Genomic DNA, 17,155 nt, shown 5'->3' with positions numbered 1-17,155 from the left:
TTTTAATTGATTCAATTAAAAATTTAATTGATGTTGATTGCAAAACTTAATTAATTTATTAATTAAAAAAAGGTAACTATTTTCAATTACCTTTTGAATTGGCTTAGAATTTTTATTTGGATTAACAATTGATTGTTTGAAAAAAAATTTTAATTAAAAATTTAAAAAAAAATGTTAATCACTTTTTTAACTGACTTAGTCTTCCGAATATGATTAAAAGTTTATTGTATCAATTAACTTTTTAATTAAAAATTTTAAAATTTTCAATCATTGACTTAATTAACTTAATGTTTCTATCTTGATTAAAAAGTTAATTGTACCAATTAATTTATTAATTGAAAAAAAATTCAACTTCAATTAACTTTTTAATTGGAAATATTTTGGTGATATTTTTTTCTGTGTTATTATATTTTATTATAACATTACTGATTCTAATACTCATTATAAAATATATATCTTTTGTATTATGAAACCAAAATAAATAAATGAAATGAAATGAAATGAAATGAAATGAAATGACAAATCGTATGAAAATTTCAGGCTGGCACAAAATGGTAGACGTTTCGGAAGATCGGTTTATATGTGGGCGTCTTTAAAAACATTAATGACAAATAAGTAAAGTCTAATGGCTAATATTATACCCTTCACCAATATGTAGACCCAACCTACACACAAAAAAATTTTACTTTCAATCACTAAAATCGCGGATTCAATCATTTTTTAATTGAAATGTTTGCAATCACGAAAATGATGATCAATAAATATTTTAATTGTAAACATAACAAATATCAATCATTTTTTAATTGGTTTTTATTCGGATTTGTATAAATAATTAATTGAATCAAATAACATAGTAATTGAATCCGTTTCAAAACTCAAGTGTTTAATTGAAAAAAAAAATCGGTGACAATTTTTTGTGTGTATAAAAAGTTTATATACACTGAAAAAACAGTGAACCCTTTTCCATTGCAAAATTAACTAAACTGTAGTAATATTGACCATGATTTAGCCCTTAAGATTTTTTTCAACTAGTCTAGTTTATAATTCTCTTAAATTTTAGTTCATCTAACATTCACTTCATTTTTACAACACCATAAGATTTATATACCCCTACCAAGTTAAAAAGTCAGTATTATTTTGGTTTACTTGCTTATTTCTGGGAAACCCGATAATAAAAATTGGTTGACAGTCTCTTTAAAATGTCGACGACTAAACTATTTTTAAACCAATTCCACAGTACAGAGAAATTAAATAATTAAAGGAACAACAAACCGTTTTACTATTATGAAAATTTTCATACATTAAAATTAAACTTTCCTTAGGCAAAATTAATAAAAATTATGACCACGTGGAACAGAGAATAGTTCATTTGAACTCGCTGTTTGGAAATTTTGACTTATCCTTTTTTTATTCATCGTATCTTACATTAAATAAAATTATTAAATAGATTTCCAAAAAATCTAATGAACAAATAATAATATGCATAAAAAAACCAAATATTCTGGTTAACCCTACACATTCCTCATTCGTCAAAATGACGACACGTAGTTTCATTTTCGATTTAAAATGCATTTTAGTCTATTGGGAAATGGTAAATTTGTTATACTAATTCGACCGTTTTATGAATTTTTGTTTTATACTAATTAAAACCAAATTGAATAAGAAAATAATAATAAAGCGTTTTGAAATGAGCCGTAGTCAAAATGACGAAGGATGACGTTAATGTACAAAAAATAAGGATGACTGTCCAGGGTTAAAAGAAAGTTAAAGAATCCTTACCAATTCACTATTAAATTACAAGCAAAGGAGTACTAAAATTTTTTTCCAAATTTTTAAGGGGTTATTCTGAAATTAAATATTTGTTTTTTACATAAAAAATATTACATTGGTTTCCAAAAAAAAAAAATGATTAAAGAAATACTAAAATAAGGTATTAAAAACCTGTAATTTCGATGATAAAAAGGTCATAAAACGTAAATATTCTAGTTGAATTGAATTCTCTATTTTTTAAATTTGTTCGAATCCATCTGGAGTTGCTCTGAAATTAAATATTGCTTTTACAACAAAGAAAAACAAAAAAATAAATAAATAACAAATAATAATATACATAAAAATATTCTTTTTAAAAGGAAGCCATATTAAAAAAATACTTACCAATTTATGTCTAAACTATACGCTGAGATATAACAAATATTTTACAAATTCATCTGGAACTGAATATTAATTTTTTACATTGAATAATAAAAATTTCAATACACTTTCAATTTCAACATATTGTTACGAATTTGATAATTATAGATTTAAGTTTATTTAAATTAGTTTCCTTTAATTTAAAATTTCAAATTGTAACGATAAAATTTCGTTATCACCAGAGATGGTCTGTATCAAACTCTTTTAGGTTTGCGACTGTCGCAAAGTTGTAAACGTCGTAACCGTCACATACGCGTCGTAAATGTAGAAAAAGTAACAAAAGTCGCAAACTGAAAATACTTTAGTCGCGTCAGCTAGGCAGCGAATTCGATGATATCCAAGACGATGGTATGTGCGAAGAAGTTTCAATTCTTAGGAATGTTCACAATTTTCGGTTTTAGTCCCCACATTTTCCCTATTGCCTTTTGCACGAGTTCAGGGTAACCGTGGATTTTCTCGTCCTTTCTTAGCTTTAAGTTCAGTCTCCTGTCCAATATAACCCCAAGGTATTTTGCACACTCACCAACGGGAATTTCGATACCACCTAAGAAAATAGGCTTGATCATGGGAAAACTTTCACAAATTTCGGCAGAAACTCACAGCGAATGCTGTCAAACTAAATTAAAAAATGTTCAGGATTTCTTCTATTCAAAATTTGGTTTTCTACAGCAGGTTTACGACTTTTGCGACATACGTATTATACCGTCGCAAATGTATGTCGCAAAAGTCACAGTTTGTGACAGGCCAACCCTGGTTATCACTTGTTGGAACCATCTATTCATTTTATGGTACTTTCCTAAATTTCTTTTATGTTCTTTTGTTTGCTTATTTTCATATCGAAATGCTAGTTCTTACTCTCATAGTATAACAACCAAGCATATATCTATGTGAGTGTATATGTGTTTGGCAGCCACCAGATGAATAACTTAATGATCGTAGATTCTTCTAGTGTTGTCAAAGAATGTTCTGGCGTTGCCATAATATTGTAGTGCTGCCAGAATATTCTCGCATTGCCAAACCGTCATATATAAAAGCGCTCGCATGCTGCTAACGAGTCAGTCTTAATTAAAGCGTCAAACGAATAACATCAGTGTGAACGAATTATAAAGTGAATTAGTGTAAATATTAATAACTTTCATTTAAAAGGTTTAATAAACAAACACCTACCAATATATGTCTCAAAAATCCAAAATATTTCATGCCTTTATATTCCCTTGTTGCATACCTGCTTAAAAGATGCATATTTATATCTAAATATGAACCGATTTATCTGATATTTTGGAAGTTTTACGAGGCCCACAAAAAATCCGTTGTGTGAAATTTGAAGAAGCTCTGTTTATAAATGACCATATCGGTGATAAATATATATGACAGCTATATCTGAGTGAAATCTTTTTTTCAACACAAATAGCCTTTGTCCTTGAGCCAAAATAAAACCCCTTGCAAAATTTGAAGATAATCGAGCTTAAACTGCGAGCTGTACTTTGCACACAAGTTTTTATACCCTTCACAACTACTGTGGTACAGGGTATAATAAGTTTGTGCATTTGTATGTAACGCCAAGAAGGAGTAATCATAGACCAACCTTTTAGTATACGGATCGGCTTAGAATTAAATTCTGAGTCGATTTAGCGATGTCCGTCTGTCTGTCCGTCTGTCTGTCTGTCTTTTGATGTATTTTTGTGTGCAAAGTACAGCTCGCAGTTTTAGTCCGATTGTCCTAAAATTTGGTATAGGGTCCTGTTTCGGCTCAAAGACGATCCCTATTGAAAATCGGTTCAGATTTATATATAGCTGCCATATATATTTTTCACCGATCTGGTCATAATTGGCGTGTATATCAACCGATCTTCCTCAAATTCCGTACATCCGAATATTTTATGAGTCTCGAAAAACTTGCAAAATATCAGCAAAATCGGTTCAGATTTAGATATAGCTCCCATATATAGCTTTCGCCCGATTTACACTCATTTCCCCACAGAGGCCAATTTTTTGCTCCGATTTAGGAGTAGAATTAGCGTTGTAACTATGCGTGCCAAATTTGCTTGAAATCGGTTCAGATTTGGATATATCTCCTATATAAAGCTTTCGCCCGATTTACACTCATATGACCACAGAGGCCAATTTTTAACTCCGATTTAGTTGAAATTTTGCACACGAAGTAGAATTAGCACTGTAGCTATGCGTGCCAAATTTGGTTGAAATCGGTTCAGATTTAGATATAGCTCCCATATATATGTTTTTCTGATTTAGACAAAAATGGTCAAAATACCAACATTTTCCTTGTAAAATCGCCACTGCTTAGTCGGAAAGTTGTAAAAATTACTCTAATTTTCCTAAACTTCTAATACATATATATCGAGCGATAAATCATAAATAAACTTTTTCGAAGTTTCCTTAAAATTGCTTCAGATTTAAACGTTTCCCATATTTTTTTACTAACATTGTGTTCCACCCTAGTGCATTAGCCGACTTAAATTTTGAGTCTATAGATTTTGTAGAAGTCTATCAAATTCTTCCAGATCGAGTGATATTTAAATGTATGTATTTGGGACAAACCTTTATATATAGCCCCCCCAACACATTTGACGGATGTGATATGGTATCGAAAATTTAGATCTACAAAGTGGTGCAGGGTATAATATAGTCGGCCCCGCCCGACTTTAGACTTTCCTTACTGGTTTTTACTAAGTTTCTTATTTTCCAAACAATACCTACTTACTATTATTTCCCTCATCATAAAATATAAAATACTCTGCACACAAAAATATGATAAATTACGTTTTGGGTATCCCAAAAAATTTTGCAAAATTTCATCAAATTCGGTTCAGATTTAGATATAGCTCCCATATGTATGTATCGCCCGATTTTCCGAAATTTAACTATAAAGCCCTTATTCTGGTTCTCTTGTGGCTTTCACACTTCCTTTTAATATAATTATTTGTGTTTTAATTAATTTGCTTTATTCTTCGTCGATTTTATGTTGTATTTAACTTTTCCCAGGAAGCAAATATATGTTCTAAAGCAATTTCAATTGGAACATCCAATAATTTTTAATTTTGAAAATTTGACTTTTGCCGCTGTTTTGCGATTTCCGCCCATAGTGCAGTGGTGAGGAATTCATTGGTGAATTTAACAAGAAATGTCTAAAATGCGCTTTGTTTATGAATCCTATTTTGCGCTTACATGAGTGCTGATCATTATATATGAAGAAGGCAGTAAATGAAAGCGCTCTTGAAACCAGGGATTTGGAGGCGAGTCAATTTTGCTCGACTCCGGCTCCGACTCTCGACTCCAGCATTTCTTATTAGCCTCGACTCCGACTCCGGTGGTGTACCTAAATCTCATTTTAACAGTATTCCAATTGTAATTTTAAAGTGTAGTGTTCAAAAAATAGACCGATATAATTATTCATTTGAATGGCAGGTCAATAAATTAAAATACGACACAAGGCTATATAGAGACCACATCAAAACAATCTCCAGAATATGTATTTATAAAAACAAAAAAATCCAAAAATAGGCTTCCAGAAGTTTAAGAAGTAAAATCCTGGTATTAAACTATATAAGCATTTTATAAAAAATAAATCTATATAAAAAAGAAAAATCCACAAAAATCAAAATGTCGGGCTAATCAGATAGAAAGTTTAGATGTTAAAAAATGTAATGTGTCGGATATAGAAAACAAACATAAACTGCCAAAAATTAGGTCGGGTGGAATAAATAACCACAACAGATGACAGGAATAGCTAGACAGTTACGAATATTGTTTCTATAGAAGTAAAATGGTGAAACATCGATTTATAAATGATCTATCAGTCAATTTCGAGTGGCTTTGATGAAACAAACTTTCTTCCAAAAGACCTCAGATGGCTTTTGGCAGAGATTTAATTTAAAATTACAGCTTCCAAGGATATCGGGTGTATATGGAGATTTCTCTAATTATCTCCATATACAAAATCTGGGCCGACGGGAAATTTCCGCATTTATTTATGGATCTTAAATAACTCTAAATTCAAAATTTCTGACAAATCTTATGAACATTTTAGACTGGAAAAATTTCTTAAAACAAATCGCAAGATGGGTTTATATGTAGGTTAGGTTAGGTATGGTGGCAGCCCGATACTTCAGGCTCACTAAGGCTATTCAGTCCATTGTGATATCACAGTGGTGAACTTCTCTCTTCTCACTGAGTGCTGCCCGATTCTACGTTAAGCTCAATGACAAGGGACCTCCTTTTTATAGCCGAGTCCGACCGGCGTTCCATATTGCAGCGAAACCACTTACAGAAGCTTTGAAACATTCAGAAATATCACCAGCATTACTGAGGTGGGAAACTTTTTGGTGTTTGGTCGAAACTGGATTTGAACCCACGGTCCTGTATATGCAAGGCGGGCATGCTAACCATTGCACCGCGGTGGCTCCCAAATGCAGCTGCTATATCACAAAATTGTCCGGTATGACCCATTATCGAAGTCGACATGCCTGTCAAAAATTCAGAACGTTAGGTTCTACTGCTATATTGCCTTAAAATTGTACCTTTATCGAGAGTACATATAGGGTCAAAAATCGATATTTTATTATGTTAAAAAAGGACAATACAATTGATCAATTCTACCCATATTCTAGTAAAACCTACTTTTTATATCACCGTGAAATGTCACCCATATAAATACATTTTGAATGGCCTGAAATCCAGTACTTCGTTTTTCGTTGTTCGATTAAAACCCCTAATGGAATCTAATTTGTCGAAATATTTCTTTAGTTATAAAGATAGGAAGTGCTTTTTGTTTCGCCGGAGTTGGAATCGAGCAAAATTTCACCACTCCGGCTCCGACTCCAGCAAAATCTTCAGACTCCGACTCCAGCAAAATCTTCAGACTCCGGCTCCGTCTCCACAGCCCTGCATGAAACTAGTGAAAATGGGTAAGGAAAACATCCCCCGAAGCGCAATTTTCCTTTCTAAATCAAAGTGGTGGAATTATTGACTTTATCATTTAAATATTTTTTATTTTTTTATTTGTATAACTATGTAAGCGAAATTGGATACACTAAATGTCTTCGGTTCTGAAATGAAGTGGATCATTAACAAAAGTTTGGCTTCGGCAAAAGCATACTTTAGTGCAACTTGGTAAGCGAGTGTGGTTGCACTCAATAGTCTCTCGCTTACTGAAGTTGTCGAAGTCAGCGCTTGTTTCCTATTCCCATTGGTTTTGTTTCTTTTCGAAGTTTTTATGTTTAACGACACCAAAATTAATACATGAAAATGTATTGAATTGATAAAAAATGCATTTATTTGTATAACTATGTAAGCGAAATTGGATACACTAAATGTCTTCGGTTCTGAAATGAAGTGGATCATTAACAAAAGTTTGGCTTCGGCAAAAGCATACTTTAGTGCAACTTGGTAAGCGAGTGTGGTTGCACTCAATAGTCTCTCGCTTACTGAAGTTGTCGAAGTCAGCGCTTGTTTCCTATTCCCATTGGTTTTGTTTCTTTTCGAAGTTTTTATGTTTAACGACACCAAAATTAATACATGAAAATGTATTGAATTTTGCGCCGAATAAACAGCGCAGAAAATTTCTGCTTACAGTATACAGTATTATTTTGTACTGCTTCCAAATTTATGAATATTTTTTCTGGGTATTGGACTTAAATCCAATTTTAATTTAAACTTCACATTAAAAGAATAATATTTTATGTTTATATTGCTTTTTTGCGATTTACGTGTGTGAATATCGAATATGGATGGCTTATATTTCCTGTAGAAGCTGTAGGAATAATATCTTACGGATAGTTTATCTGTAATAAAATGTATGATTGAATAATGAACCACTTATAAAAAATAAAAGGTTCAATAACTGACAATAAAATGAAAATTAAACTGATCTAGAAAACGCCAATATTTCTGGTAATGCGCATGTTGCCTTCGAAACGGGAAAACGCAAATTCTTACCATTTAATTGTCTTCGTTACTCATTACAACCCAATCTGCTCAGCTTCTTATTTTTCCACACTTATATACAATAAGTTTAGTATAAAACAAAAACATTTTTACAAAAACAATTGAACAAATTTCTATTTAGTTAAATGCTTTGTTGAACCACGATTAGATTTTATTTGATTCGATTTTTATAACTAGATATTACATTAAGCATACCAAAAGTAATCCTCTGAATATTTATATTTTAGGATGTTACTGACACTCGCGGTAATGAATTTGAAGAATTCTGTTTGAAACGAAAACTGTTAATGGGCATTTTTGAAAAAGGATGGGAACGACCTTCTCCAATTCAAGAAGCGGCAATCCCAATAGCATTAAGTGGAAAAGATATTTTAGCGAGGGCTAAAAATGGAACTGGAAAAACTGGTGCCTATTGTATTCCGGTTTTGGAACAGATTGATCCATCGAAGGACCATATTCAGGCTTTAATCATGGTGCCAACAAGAGAACTTGCTTTGCAAACATCTCAAATATGCATCGAATTGGCGAAACATTTAGATATTCGAGTAATGGTTACTACTGGCGGTACAATACTGAAAGATGATATATTACGATTGTATCAGAAAGGTAAATATATTGATTAACTTTGCACAGATTTCTTATTTTTGTGCACAATAAAGATGCAAGATTGTTATGTGGAACACAAATAATACAATACCTTAAGGTATTTTTGTACATACATAAGTTTGTTTATGTAGCGTCTAGTAATGTCCTCTCTAAATAACATCGGTACTCAAACAACTATGTTGTAATATACTTGTACAAACACATTTTAATTGATAAAAAATGCATATATTAATATATTTTACATAATACCAACAACAAATTTAAATTTAATCCTCTAATGTTCAAGGACGCCTTATGGCGGCCTTCCTTAACATGGAAAGTGAAACACGCCTAAAAACAACAAAATAGTTTAAAATAAAAAAAATAGTTAAATCTATAAATAGACTTTACAACAAGAACGGGATTTTTGCCGTATATATGTTTCATATTTTTGTATAATAAACCTTGAATATTTTATTAGCTGGCAAAAATGGGACATTAGAGGGTTAAAAGAAATGTTATTTTGTTAACTTTAAGAAAATGTAGGCTTCGAACGGCTTTATACCTAACCTAACCTAAGTACGAACAGAAAAACAATCGTTAAATATATTTAAAACATTGTGTAAGACGTTAAAGTTATTCAAAAGATAGGAAGACTGTCTGCGTTTTATGGCGTTAAAAAGTGTAAACCAAGAACTATGACTAAAATTAGTCGCAATCGCTCCTTCATTGCCGAAACACAGCGAAGAATGATGTAAACATACTACACATTTTTGTTAATTCACTCACAACGAATTCAACTCCATTTCATTCCCAGCAAAAACTGGGTAAGCTCTAGTGATTCTTCCAGTAATACTGGTAATCAAAAACTTACTACTTGTAGTATTACCTGTGATTTAAAAATAATAACTTACCTGTGTAGACCAAAAGTGATTCCTTTTATTAATACCAGTAATTAAAATCATATCTTGAGATCCGGGTTTGAATCCTGCTGAGACCCTCCATTTTTATACCCTCCATCATAGGATGGGGGTATATTAACTTTGTCATTCCGTTTGTAACACATCGAAATATTGCTCTAAGACCCCATAAAGTATATATATTCTGGGTCGTGGTGAAATTCTGAGTCGATCTAAGCATGTCCGTCCGTCCGTCTGTTGAAATCACGCTAACTTCCGAACGAAACAAGCTATCGACTTGAAACTTGGCACAAGTAGTTGTTATCGATGTAGGTCGGATGGTATTGAAAATGGGCCATATCGGTTCACTTTTACGTATAGCCCCCATATAAAGGGACCCTCAGATTTGGCTTGTGGAGCCTCTAACAGAAGCATATTTCATCCGATCCGGCTGAAATTTGGTACATGGTGTTGGTATATGGTCTCTAACAACCATGCAAAAATTGGTCCACATCGGTCCATAATTATATATAGCCCCCATATAAACCGATTCCCAGATTTGGCTTGCGGAGCCTAAAACAGAACCAAATTTCATCCGATCCGGCTGAAATTTGGTACATGGTGTTGGTATATGGTCTCTAACAACCATGCAAAAATTGGTCCACATCGGTCCATAATTATATATAGCCCCCATATAAACCGATCCCCAGATTTGGCTTGCGGAGCCTAAAAGAGAAGCAAATTTCATCCGATCCGGCTGAAATTTGGTACATGGTGTTGGTATATGGTCTCTAACAACCATGCAAAAATTGGTCCACATCGGTCCATAATTATATATAGCCCCCATATAAAACGATCCCCAGATTTGGCTTCCGGAGCCTCTAAGAGAAGCATATTTCATCCGATCCGGCTGAAATTTGGTACATGGTGTTGGTATATGGTCTCTAACAATCATGCAAAAATTGGTCCACATCGGTCCATAATTATATATAACCCCCATATAAACCGATCCCCAGATTTGGCTTGCGAAGCCTCAAAAGAAGCAAATTTCATCCGATCCGGCTGAAATTTGGTAAATGATGTTGGTATATAGTCTCTAACAACCATGCAAAAATTGGTCCACATCGGTTCATAATTATATATAGCCCCCATATAAACCGATCCCCAGATTTGGCTTGCGAAGTCTCCAAGAGAAGCAAATTTCATCCAAGCCGGTTATAATTTGGAACATGGTGTTAGTATATGATCTTTAACAACCGTGCCAGAATTGGTCCATATCGGTCCATAATTATATATAGCCCCCATATAAAACGCTCTCCAGATTTGACCTCCGGAGCCTCTTGGAGGAGCAAAATTCATCCGATCCGGTTCAAATTAGGAACGTGGTGTTAGTATATGGTCGCTAACAACCATACCAAAATTGGTCCAATCACACAAAAATTGGTCCATATCGGTTCATGATCATGGTTGCCACTAGAGCCAAAAATAATCTACCAAAATTTTATTTCTATAAAAAATTTTGTCAAAATTTTATTTCTATAGAAAATTTTGTCAAAATTTTATTTCTATAGAAAATTTTGTCAAAATTTTATTTCTATAGAAAATTTTGTCAAAATTTTATTTCTAGAGAAAATGTTAAAATTTTATTCGTTTCATAATAAAATTTTCATCATTTTCAAAATTTTATTTCTATAGAAAATTTTGTCAAAATTTTATTTCTATAGAAAATTTTGTTCAAATTTTATTCGGTTCATAATCATGGTTGCCACTCGAGCCACAAATAATCTACCAAGATTTTATTTCTATAGAAAATTTTGTCAAAAGTTTATTTCTATAGAAAATTTTGTTAAAATTTTATTTCTGTAGAAATTTTTGTCAAAATTTTCTTTCTATAGAATATTTTGTCAAAATTTTTTTTCTATAGAAAATTTTGTGAAAATTTTATTTCTATAGAAAATTTTGTTAAAATTTTATTTATGTAGAAAATTTTGTCAAACTTTTATGTCTACTACCTTGCCATTGGCAAGCGTTACCGCAACTTAAGTAATTCGATTGTGGATGGCAGTGTTTAGAAGAAGTTTCTACGCAATCCATGATGGAGGGTACATAAGCTTCGGCCTGGCCGAACTTACGGCCGTATATACTTGTTAAAATTATTATTTTTTGTTTTGTTTTTTTATTCTTATTAAATATTATTAAATTAAATTTTTCTTGAAAGTTTGCTTTTTTTCTTGACATTTTTCAAAAAAGAATAACCTCTACAGCGATTGTGAGCACAGTTAACCTTTAACTGTCCACGTGGTGGTAACATTTACCACCTCGCACACATGTTTATATGTATTATAAATAAGACGGATGAAATAAAGTGCATGTTAATATTGTTTTATTTTCGTTAAATACAATGTGTTCTAATCAACAAATGTAATAATGATACAAAAAATAATTTTTAGCGAAAATTACATTTCAGAAAAAAAATTACATTTCATAGAGATTTTCAAAGCACAAATTGTAAATAGATATGAGGGCAGCAAACTCGCTCGCAGTTTTTGAGTATAGCTGGTATGCTTGCGACGATGTACTTATTTTTCGACTACTGGTATGCTTGCAATGTACTCATACCTGGTAATAGGAGTTTTTGCTGGGTTGGTCTTTATTCAACGCAGTAATTCAATACACTGATATGATGAAATAACAAAATGTGAGAATAAGTATATATGACATGTTCGTATGTGTGTTAAGAATGTCAAAACAAAAGAGTAAATAAAGCATAATTAGTGTAATAGTAACCAATACGTAACATTTCTTTCCTCACCTCCTAGGGAGAGTACAGTACTCGCCGTTTTCTGAGCCTCTGTGATCTTCTCGGTGCTTCTGGGACTTCTAGCTGATTCATGGATCTCTCAGTCTGAATTAGAGGTGTGCACGTGACACGAAATTGTCGTGACTCACGAAAATTTTCGTGACTCACGCTGACGGCAACGGCGTGAGTGTGCGTGATTAACCAACCAAATGCCGTGCGTGAGCGTGAGTCACCAAAATAATATCTTCGTGAGTGTGCGTGAGTAACGAATTTCGGAAAAACACACTCACGAAAATAATTCCGCGTACGAACATAATATGCTTACGAATACATTTATAATTTTAGTGACACCCTAGGTGTAGAGTTTTATAACGCTCTCGATTTTAATCATACTTATGTTTTCAATCAGGTTCTATAGGTAAATTACTCATAAAATTATTCGTGAGTCACGATATTTTTCGTGAGTCACGACATTAAAAGATTTTCGTGCGTGAGTGTGCGTGGGTACAAATTTTCTTTTCGTGAGCGTGCGTGAGCGTGAATAAGATTTCTCCGTCGTGAGTGTGCGTGAGCGTGAGCAAAATATTACTCACGTGCACACCTCTAGTCTGAATAGGCGTTTGTTTGGGTGTATTTGCTATGTCTCTTCGAGGTGTCTGGTCACAACGGCTCACTATTGGTGTTTCGACTGCACAGTTTCTAGGGACAATTATATCCGACTTTGCTGCGGATATAATTGTCCCTACTCGCGGTTGCTCAGATGGACTGGATTCCACGGCATGTGCGCCCACTATTTTGCAATCTCCAATCTTTTTTCTATACGGATCAAAAGTTTCGACACCTCCAAGCTTTGTTTTCCCCAATTTATCTGTGCTTCCTATTGAATTATGGAACTTACTAATCTGATCAATGTGACGTTTATATGGCTTGCCTCTGTAATCCACTTCATAATGTAGGTCACCCATCCGTCGTGTAATCGTTCCTTTTATTCACCGCTGCATTCTTGGATTTCCGGATAGAAAGAATACACGTTGACCTGGGGATAAGGAAGGTTTGAATGCGGCTCTTTGTTTCTCACTTACCCTAGTTTGTAAACTATCGGGCTTTATTAGCTCAATCTTAATTCGTATTGTTCGGCCTAAAATGCCATCGCTGGTAGGGATGTCAGATTTTGAAGAGGCAAAAAGAGCACATTCAGTTTATAAAAAGAGCACACTTTTTAAAATAAAATAAAAACATTTAATTCCTTAATTCATTTAAACATAAAAAGGTTCATAACATATACATAAAATAAACCACTTTTAACTCAAGCTAATTTTCTTACAATACTTTGTAAGTATTTTTTGTTGTTGTTTTTGTTAAAACATTTTATTGAAATAAGTTTGTTTACATTTAGAACAGAATACAAAGTGAAGAAGCAACATCGGCGTGCTCTTCTTCGACTCTGATATATAAAGTAAAACACTATTTAATTAGAAAATAACGGCGTAGGAAAATCTCGTAGTGTGACATTTACGTATGTTCAGTTTTACCATTTATTGAATCGCGTTGGAGTAATAATTGTTGCCATGTATACAAAGAGCACAAAAAGAGTACAATTTTGCGTGCTCTTTTGGCCTATCCTGTTTTAAGAGCACATTTTGTAAAAAAGATCACATGTGCTCTTTAAAAGAGCAAGTCTGGCATCCCTAATCGCCGGTGACTCTGTTGTCGTGGTATGTGGAGCCTTTCTATATTGACGAAGGAAGATGTTCACATTTCGTTGTAGTGTTGCACTACAGGTTCCCATGGCCTTCAAAAATCTCTTGACTGAGTGAACACAGCGGTCAGCCTGGCCATTTGTGACAGGGTGATAAGGAGCAATACTCTTATGATATCTTACACCGGAGTTCCTTAAAAAACTGCCAAATTCTGCAGATTTAAAACAATGTAAATTATCTATCACAACCAAAACGTTTCCAATTGTTTCGTTTCGTACAATCCACATATCCAAAACGAAACGAAACCCCAAGATGGCGGAGCTTGCCTTTCGTTTTGTATTGTTTTTGTTCGTGAGTGGAAACCAAACCTAAACTGAAAAGTACTGCGGTGCTTAGTAAAATATAGAAAACAAAACAGGGGGCTAATCACGGCATTCGATATCGAGAACTTGTGATCGAAATCTAAATTTTTCGGATCACGGGAGTCGATATCGAGTTTGTTTGATCGACAATTTTTTCGATTGGTAAATTGCAATCGTAAAACATTTTTCATTTGTTTGTTACATTGTTTTCGCCATATAGGAATAGTAAATATTTTAGTTTTAGTTCGAATTGTTGGTAATTTGTAGTAAATTTACATATAATGAACATATTTTTAATATTTAGGAGTAATGCAACTCGAATAAAAGTTAAACAAAAATTGGTCATAGTCGAGTTCGAGAGCGAGCATCCTAGCTTGGCAAATAACCATATATAAAGTGCACATGCCAGATCGATATCCAAGAGATTGTGATCAACCAAATACCGTACCATTCCGTGACAATATAACGCTTCTGGTCCACCTTGTAAGAATAGTGAATTATGAAGGCTTCCACTCGCAAAAAGTTTTAAGGCGGCAGAATTGACGTTGACATGCCACCAAAAATTATTTTCCATTTGAACGCCTCCTTCATCAGCCGATATCGTCCATTGAGCCTGCAAAAGGTGACTTTCTAACAGTGCACACCATTTCAAACCCATGTACTTACACCAATAACATGTGCACTTTTATTCCGTATTTGTCGCCGAATTATTTTATATACATCTCATTCTCCAATTATGTAGGAATTCGGAGATATGGGTCCATAAGATATAATGCAATAAAATTTACTATTTACTTTGAAACCTCCAAAAACATGTTTTTTCTAATTCTATTTTGTGACGCTAACTTAATTTTGTCATTTCATTTTGTTCTGCTTCGTTTTTTGCTGTTGGCAACGCTTGAGAAATTGCATCAAATTTCGATCGAATCCCGTGATCCAAACTTTTAATCGTATCGACAATTTTTTCGATACGATTATGAATTCGATATCGAATGCCGTAATTAGCCCCCAGTACACATTGAATGCAAACGTTTCATTGAGTCGTTACAAGAAGAAAAAAAATGTTATTTATTTTTGTCTTGCATTATTTATTCAATTTATTCCTGGAACAATAACACCTGTTATTTTGGTAAATAAGATTTTTTTAACATTTTTATCATCGTTGCTGAACGAAACAACTTGGCGCCGCAAATCCGAAGAGCATAAAAGCAATCGTTTCGTCTCTTTTGCTTCTGAAATGTTTGTTGTTTTGTTTTTGTCTGCGTACAAAACGATTGACGAAAATTGAAAAGTTTGTGACTTTAAATGATACGTACCTCAATCGTTTCGTTTGTTTTCGTACACTGGTCACAACTGTTACAGGTGAGCCGTAAACCGAAAACATTTCATCGAGTATATCTATTGTTGCAGCTGCTGTTGATTCTCTATGCATCACTCACAACCAGGGCTGTGGAGTCGAGCCAATTTTGCTCGACTCCGACTCCAGCATTTTTCATCAGCTCGACTCCGACTCCGGAGTCGACTCCGGGTAATATAACTAAATCTCATTTTAATACCACTAATTTGTAGTTCTATTGTGGGGGGTACCGTAAGTGGACCGATATAAAGTATAGTATTTATTTATGTGTGCAAAAAAAGGTCTTAATTTCACATTAGATGCCAATTGAACTCTATATTTCAAATTTATGGTAATGTTTAAAAAATAAAATAATGATATAAATACCCATCATAATATGAGAATATACCAACAGTATATGTATTTGTGGACCAAAATTATTGATACTATTTCAAATCCTTTAAATTTGTTGCGAGCTATATAAAGGTTTATATTTCCATATGCATGAATTTGCATCTGAATTGATTCAGATAAAATTGTATATACTTCTACAAAATCTATGCACTTAAAATTTAAATCTAACGTTATGGGAATTTTAACGAAAAATAAAAATGCAAGGAAAGTCTAAAGTCGGGCGGGCCGATTATAATATACTCTGCACAACTTTGTATTTAGATCTACATTTTGATAAAATCTCAAATCAGACTTCTACAAAACTCGGGCAATATTTGGGAAATATTTATAATTGTTTAGACAATTTCGCAAAAATGCATTTATGATTCATTCATTGAAAAATTTGAAAATTTGAGTCATTTCTACAAGTTTTCGACTTAGCAGCAATTTTTCCCAAATTGTATGCTCACTGAATACAATTTTGGAAAATTTTTTGTGTAGTAAATAAAATTTTTCAAAATTTTATATAGAAATACAATTTTGGAAAATTTTCTACAGTAACAAAATTTTGACTAAATTTTCTATAGAAATAAAATTTTGGCAAGATTTTCTATAGAAATCAAATTTTGACTAAATATATAGAAATACAATTTTGAATAAAATTTGGCAAAATTTTTTATAAAAATAAAAGTTTGAAAAAATTATCAATAGAAATACAATTTAAAAAAAAATTGTGTAGCAAACAAAATTTTGCAAAATTTTCTATAGAAATCAAATTTTGCAAAATATTCTATAGAAATAACATTTTGACTAAATTTTATATAGAAAAAAATATTTCTATAGTAATAAAATTTTGAATACATTTTTTATAGCAGTGAGTATCAGTGAGCATCAGTAAGAAAAAAAAATTGAGAAAATTTGCTATA

General features: G+C 32.7%; 1 protein-coding gene across 1 annotated transcript in view; it reads left to right on the top strand.

Moving 5' to 3' along the window:
- The window catches only part of me31B (ATP-dependent RNA helicase me31b), a gene marked incomplete at its 5' end in the record, with an annotated part of 85,937 nt that overhangs the window by 46,564 nt on the left and 22,218 nt on the right, over positions 1 to 17,155 (top strand). The window contains 1 exon segment of the mRNA XM_075295622.1: positions 8,382 to 8,760. Coding sequence (XP_075151737.1) covers positions 8,382 to 8,760 — 379 coding nt within the window.

This window comes from Haematobia irritans, chromosome 2 (assembly GCF_050003625.1).
Source record: "Haematobia irritans isolate KBUSLIRL chromosome 2, ASM5000362v1, whole genome shotgun sequence".
NCBI lineage: Eukaryota > Metazoa > Arthropoda > Insecta > Diptera > Muscidae > Haematobia > Haematobia irritans.
Note: the sequence above shows the minus strand (reverse complement) of the source record. Positions and strands in the feature narration are given on the sequence as shown.